Here is a 6,866-nt window from a genome sequence, read left to right as displayed (position 1 = left end):
GGTGATGCTGCCCCCGCCTCAGCCCTGGAGGTGATGCTGCCCCCGCCTCAGCCCTGGAGGTGATGCTGTCCCCGCCTCAGCCCTACTGCTCCCTCTTCCAAGACTCGAGGAAGGTCACCCTCTTTAAGTTGTTTCTAAGGCACCTTGTGAGATACCACTTCAGCAAAATAATAATAAACGCTAGGAAGAAAACGCAGTTATGACCATCCTGAAAAGACTGTCTAGCACACGAGCTCTGAGGAGAGCAGGGTGTTCAAAGTCCAGCTTGTCAACAGAACTGTGTAGAGAGTAAAGCTTTACAACCCAGGAAGCATCTGCAGAAATTCTTCAGATGTCACAAGGAGGGACGGCTACTGCCATTTTGGATGATGTCAAGTGTCTTAAGTGTCTTAAGCACAGGAGAGCCCCAGTAAAAAGGGATGATCAGCCTCAAATGTCTCAGGGCTGAGGATAAGAAACTCACAGGCTCTCAGAAGTAAACATTGCAGCAGCATACCTGGTTCCCAATGTCACGTCTTATTTCAAATCTTTACAAACTACACTGTGGGGTGGCTATTCCTCATGATGAGGGCATTCTTGCTCAAGATCAGTTTGAAGGAGACTCACCAACCAAAGCCAGCCTCTCTCTGAAGAGCCTTCTCCTAGCTTCCTGTTCCCCAAGGCCCTTCAGGTAGGTCTTCTGTCCTCCTCACCCTGGAGATGGCCCTTCACAGTGCTTAGCCCTGGCAAGTTTAACGTGCCTGTTTCTGCTTCCTCCCCACTTTGGTCTTAGTCTGCCATCTGTCTGTCCACTGAGATAATGAACATTCATGTCTGCTGAAAGATAGACTCCTTTACAGGAGGGAGTCTTCTCTCTGCCACAGACAGAGCCTCTGTGACCTGTGATGGACATGTGCCTGGACTTAGGCCTGTTCCACTCTCCCCTCTGTGCTTGGCCTTGTGTATACTGAGCTCAGTGGTTATCACTCAAGCCCTGTACCTGCCTCACATCACTTTTTTCTATTCTATCCTTCTTTGAGGTCCTATTTACTGATATTTTTTAAATAAAGACAGGGTCTTGTCTAAGCCCAGGTTGGCATCTTAAATGCTGAGATTACAAGCATGTGCCAACTCACTCGACCTAATGTTTGTTCGTTCATTCACTCACTCATTCATTGATTCATACAGTCTCATAAGTTGCGGCCATCCTGTAGCCCAGGCTGGCTTTTAACTTGCAGCCATCCTCCTGCTTCTGCCCCTAGAGTTCTAGGGGAACAAGCCTGTGCTGCCAAGCTTATTTTAATACCCCTTTCGGTTCCCTGTCTATCACAGATCAGACTAAACCTCTATATCCACCACTGTTTTTCCGCTATTTGACTTTTAAAACCTCCCTCTCGCTCAAGCTCCGCCTTCTACGTCAAACCCTCTCAACCAATTAGAATACATCCCACTAGTGGCTGCCATTCACCCCTCAAGTCCCGCCCCTTCCACTTCCTGATCTGCCCTCCTCTTCCTTACCCGGGTCCGGTGCGGCGCCGGCTCCGGATGCGCACAACCTCTGGTTTGGGCATCCCTGGCAGGAGGCTCCTCGGCCCGCCTGGGCGCTGTCGGCCCCGGGGCAGCCTGCGCGGAGACAAGGGCACAGTCAGAGCGGCTCGGTCCCAGCGGGACCACCCACGCGTCCTGCGCTAGCTCACCGTGGGGCGCCTCCTCCATGCTGCAGCTCTTGCCCGGGCTGCGCTCTCCGGAACCTCAGGGGCGTGCTTCCGCCTCGCAGGGCCAATCTGACCCTTCGGCCGCGTGAACGGGCTCGCCCGCCAGCAGGAGTGCGCACGCGCAAAACCGTGTGTGGAGTGGGTGGGATTCCTATGACTGTTCCCGCTAAAACAGAGCAAGACTCAAAAATGTATGGCATCTGGGCAGATGAAGTGGCTCTAACGATTAAAGGCGCTGTCGAGCCAGCCTGCGTTCAAGTCCCAGAGCTCATAGGGAAAGCGAGGATGGACTCTTACACATGTGCGCAGTAATACGTTTTTGATTCCGTTGTTTTAAAGTATGGTTTTTGTCGTCAAAGAACGTTATTCTCCATGGCCTCAGTGTTAATGCAGTACTACTAGTAAAAGTACAATCTATGTCAGTATTTACTCAGTTTCAAATAATCTGCCCTACCCTAGATTCTGTTACGGGATGGGATTGTGGCTCAATTGGTAGAGTGCTTGGTCTATCATGCATGAGATCCTATATTTAGTCCCAGCACTGAAACAGAACAACCAACAAAGCATTTCAGCCAGCTCGCTTTCGTCTCTCTTCTGCCCAAGCTGATCTTGAATTAATGATTTTCTTGCCATGTTTGGCTAAGAGGTGAGACTTTATAAAGGGGTGTAGCTCAGTGGTAGAGTATCTGTCTCGCAAGTGAAAACCCATAAATTCAACCCCAGTGGCGTAAGGTCTCATTTGATCCTCCTGCCACCATCTTTCAGCTTCTGGGATTACAGTGTGCACCACCACCACTCCTGGCTCCTGGGCTTCCCCTCCCCCCAACACTCTTCAAGTTGCTATGCTATTTAGAATAATACTTTGTTTTGTGTTTTGTTGCTTTCCCCTCGGATTTGTTCTGTGAAACCTCTTCAAACCCACTCCTGTGTTCCCAGTGGGAGTTCTTCCTAGTTTCCTCTCACTTCTCCAGGTCCCCACTGTCCTTGCTGCTACTGTTTCTCCTGGAAGCCTGTCTGTGTCTGCACACCATGCAGACACCCTGCCCACAGTCACAGCGATGGAGCACAGCTGCATGCAGCTTTGGCACAAGATGGTTATGGTGACTGTTGCTGTTTTCATTGAATGATTCCAAACATTTTTCATTTATTTTTGAGATTATAATTACATCATTTCTCCCTCCTTTTCCTCCCCCCAAACCTTCCCATATACCTTTCCTTGCCGTTTATCAAATTCATGGGGCTCTTTTTCATTGTTATTGTAACAGGGCCCCTGACCTTAGCACAACTGACTCCGTGATGGAAGTGCCATTCAGGCAGTAAAACTCAGCACATGGACAGCAGCACCTGCCAAAAGGAAAACAAAGACATAATCCATCAAAGTCCGTGGTTCTCAGAAAGTCTCTAAATGCACTAACCTTTCTTTTTAGCTTCTGTAGTGCTGATTCTGGCTAACTGTTCTTGTTTACTGAAGTAGGTCACCCAGAACATGGTTTTTTGTGCCTAAAAGCTCATTCCAAGAAAGGCTCAATGCTACACTGGGATCCTGAATAGCAAAATCTTCCTATTGGCTTAAACTCGTGTCTGAACAGTCGTCTCTGATGAATACCCCACAACATTATTACACATGCTACATACTATATTTAAAAACACACACACAGCCTGTTCACTCTGTATAAAAGATACTTGTATGTATATTTTTAAAGATGACCATTCAGGCTTGGGTAATGAGTTGGTGTGCTCTTCCCTGAGGAAGACCATTCTCTCATTCTCAGCTCAGCAATGTTACGGTGTTGTTGTAGAATTCGATAGTCATTCGGGTAGGGTCGAGGCTGCCCCGTCCACTTTGACATGTGCATTGGCATCATCTTTGTTCAGCTCTTGTGTTTGCAATCATGTTGGTGAGGCTTTATGAGTGTAGATTCTGACATTAGCAGGAGGCATTGTGGGCTGAAAGTGTTCTGCAGTGAAAGGGTATGCTGGTGAATGAGGCCAAGGCATTCTGCAGAAATCAAAATATACATCAGACCTCATGCAAAAGATTAATGGGGGAGGGGATGCGAAAGGTCATATCTGAGCAGTGATGGAGAGAGAAAGAGGAAAAGGAGAGGGAGAGAGGGGTTGAGAGAGAGAGAGAGGGTAGATTGTGATCATGCCAGCTTTATAGAGGTAGGGAACATAGATACAGAAAATATGCAACAATGGTGGCAGTAGAAACGTTGTGTTGTTTTTAGCGATGATGTCACATTGGCCTTAGTGATGATGACTGAGGTGGGGTAGGGTTGGAGGAACACATGGATCAGGAACATGGGTGGTTCTTGATTGACTAACTTCCTGCTCCAGGCCTGTCCCCAAACCTGGGACTTAGAAATCCCCACCCCCATGACTTCCATCCACATTGTACTCTTCCACCAGCTCGCCACACATGCCCAGCCTTTTGTCCACCCTGCTGCAATCTCTGTTCCCATTCGGAGGCAGCCACATTCTCCATTTCTCCTCAGTAAAGGTGACTTTGCAGTGTTTCTTGGCTCTTGATTGCTAAGATAACTTTGCATGAGAAAAACCTTTCAGACTGACTCTCACAGCAAACCCCCTGGTCCTTTTGCATTCACAATCCTTCCACCTCCTCTCTGCAGTGTTCCCCGAATAATAGGTGCAGGAATGTTTTATAGATGTATCTGGTGGACCAGGCTCCACAACTCTGAATTTTGACTGGTTGTGCAATACTCTCCATCTGTGGCAAAGAGTTTCCTTGATTAAGGATGAGAACTACATTATTTGTGAGTATAAGAACAAACATTTACATTGTTGTCAAGGATTGTGACTTAGTAACATAGTTGTAGGTTCTCATCCAAGATCCATGACTTCACTAGCACTAGTAGTTGTTTAAGTTTCCACAATAAGGCATGGTCTATCTTTTTTTGTTTTTTGTTTTGTTTTGTTTTGTTTTGGGCTTTGTTTTTGTTTTTTTGAGACAAAGGGTTTCTCTGTGTAGCCCTGGCTGTCCTGGAACTCACTCTATAGACCAAGCTGGCCTCCAACTCAGAAATCTGCCTGCCTCTGCCTCCCAAGTGTTGGGATTAAAGGTATGTGCCACCACTGCCCGGCCATGGTCTACCTTTTAAGTGAGCCTTAACTTTAATTAGAGAGCTGCTGGTTAGTGCCAAGGCATGAGTTGGCACAAGTTTTAATAGAAGCACAGGTTCTGCCTGCCACTGCACTGATGTAAAACAAAACAAAACAAAACAAAACCAGTTTAATCAATAGCCTATCTCTACCATCCCTATCATTTTATTGACCATAGATTTGCTGGCTGATGTATGTATGCATTTATGTGAATTTCCTAATGTGTACTTTTTGGCAATCCTATTTTCCTGGCCTCCATTGCTTCTGTTTTTGGATGAGGAAACTGGTGTTTAAGATAATTAAACTTGTGAGGTCACACACCTTTAATCCCAGCACTTGAAAGCACAAGCAGGTGGATCCTTATGAGTTTGAAGCTAGCCTGATCTGCACAGGGAGTTCCAGGCCAGCCAAGAGTAATAAGGAGATCCTGTCTAAACAAAAAGAAAGAAAGAAAGAAAGAAAGAAAGAAAGAAAGAAAGAAAGAAAGAAAGAAAGAAAGAAGGAAAGAAAGGAGGAAAGAAAGGGGCTGGTGAGATGGCTCAGCGGGTAAGAGCACCTTCTGCTTTTCCGAAGGTCCTGAGTTCAAATCCCAGCAACCACATGGTGGCTCACAACCATCCATAATGAAATCTGATGCCCTCTTCTGGTGCATCTAAAGACAGCTACAGTGTACTCATTTATAATAATAAATCTTTTTTTAAAAAAAAGAAAGAAAGAGACGAAGGAAGAAAAGAAAGAAGAGGAAAGAAAGGAAGGAAGGAAGAAAAGACAGGATGGAAGGGAAGGAAAGAGAAGAGAGGAGACAAAGTTAATGGTGAAACTAAGATGTAGCTCAGTGGCTGAGCTTGTGTAAAAACCCCCTATATGCAAGATCCTAAAAACATCTTCTTTAATCCTAAACAACTTAAGTTTAATTGTAAGAATATATAACTATCTAGACTTTAACATCACACATTTGAGGAATAAATATTGAGTATGTAGGAAGCACATAGACGCAGCATTAAAAAAATCATTAAAATGACAGATATCACTTAACACTGGACAGTCTCTAATATTTCATATAATGTTGGAGCATCTATCTTAAGCCTTCTGGCCCAGAACATCTGACAGATTTTGAGTAACACAGGAATAGCTGTGGACTAGCTTAGCCTGTGTTGGCAGAACTTAGCAATTGAGTATCCTGTATCCGTTTGTCCTTTCTGGACAGCATTTTGTCTGAAGATAAAGTTAGGGCATTTCTTGCCCAGTGTCTAGCTTGCCACAACTAAAGCAACTCCACATGGAGGTAATGATGCTCACCATCATCTATGAAGTGCAATGGGGTACTATTGGAATGTTAGAATCATCCCCCTCAGAACTGAAGGCAGAAGTCCATTGGAATTGTGAATGTGTGTTACATGATGTATTAATGTGTACATATCTCAATTTTTGAAATTTTATAAAATGAAACATAATTTATTCTGTGGCATTGTTTTAAGTTAGCATTAATAAGGCTTTTTAATTTAATATACTGTATCTCTATGGTATGCCATTTTTTTTTAAGCACTCGTGGAACCTTTGTCTAGAAATATGTTTTTTGATGTTACTGTAAGTTTTAGATTGGATTTTTTGAGTTTTTTTTTATTTTGATTTAAAGATTTTTTAACCTGTTTTTTTTTTTTTGTCTCTAATCTAGCATTTAATTTTTTAGTCTCTTTTTGTTGTTGTTGTTTTTTGTTTTTGTTTTTTGAGACAGGGTTTCTCTGTATAGCCCTGGCTGTCCTGGAACTCACTCTGTAGACCAGGCTGGCCTCGAACTCAGAAATCCGCCTGCCTCTGCCTCCCAAGTGCTAGGACTAAAGGCGTGCGCCACCACGCCCGGCTTAGTCTCTTTTTAAAAGCCTGTTTTATTTTTAATCGTTCCTAAAGAGGACATACAAAACTGTAATTACTGAAAAAACCCCTGCCATTTGTATGCTGATAAGCAAAATAAGATCATATGGAATCCAGATGTAATATATCTTATGCTTCCCTCTACTCCAAATATAGAAAATATATATATATATATAT

At 44.3% G+C, this 6,866-nt stretch overlaps 1 protein-coding gene across 1 annotated transcript in view; it reads right to left on the bottom strand.

Moving 5' to 3' along the window:
* Positions 1–1,808, bottom strand: part of Nubp1 (nucleotide binding protein 1) — a 12,432-nt gene extending 10,624 nt beyond the window's left edge. Inside the window, exons 1-2 of the mRNA XM_031362407.1 lie at positions 1,677–1,808; positions 1,498–1,602 (exon numbers count right to left, since the gene is read on the bottom strand). Of these exons, the coding sequence (XP_031218267.1) occupies positions 1,498–1,602; positions 1,677–1,695 (124 nt within the window). The 5' untranslated portion in view covers positions 1,696–1,808. The remainder of the gene's footprint in view (positions 1–1,497; positions 1,603–1,676) is intronic.
* Positions 1,809–6,866: the final 5,058 nt, after the last annotated feature.

The sequence above is a fragment of the Mastomys coucha genome, unplaced genomic scaffold, assembly GCF_008632895.1.
Source record: "Mastomys coucha isolate ucsf_1 unplaced genomic scaffold, UCSF_Mcou_1 pScaffold12, whole genome shotgun sequence".
Lineage (NCBI taxonomy): Eukaryota > Metazoa > Chordata > Mammalia > Rodentia > Muridae > Mastomys > Mastomys coucha.
Note: the sequence above shows the minus strand (reverse complement) of the source record. Positions and strands in the feature narration are given on the sequence as shown.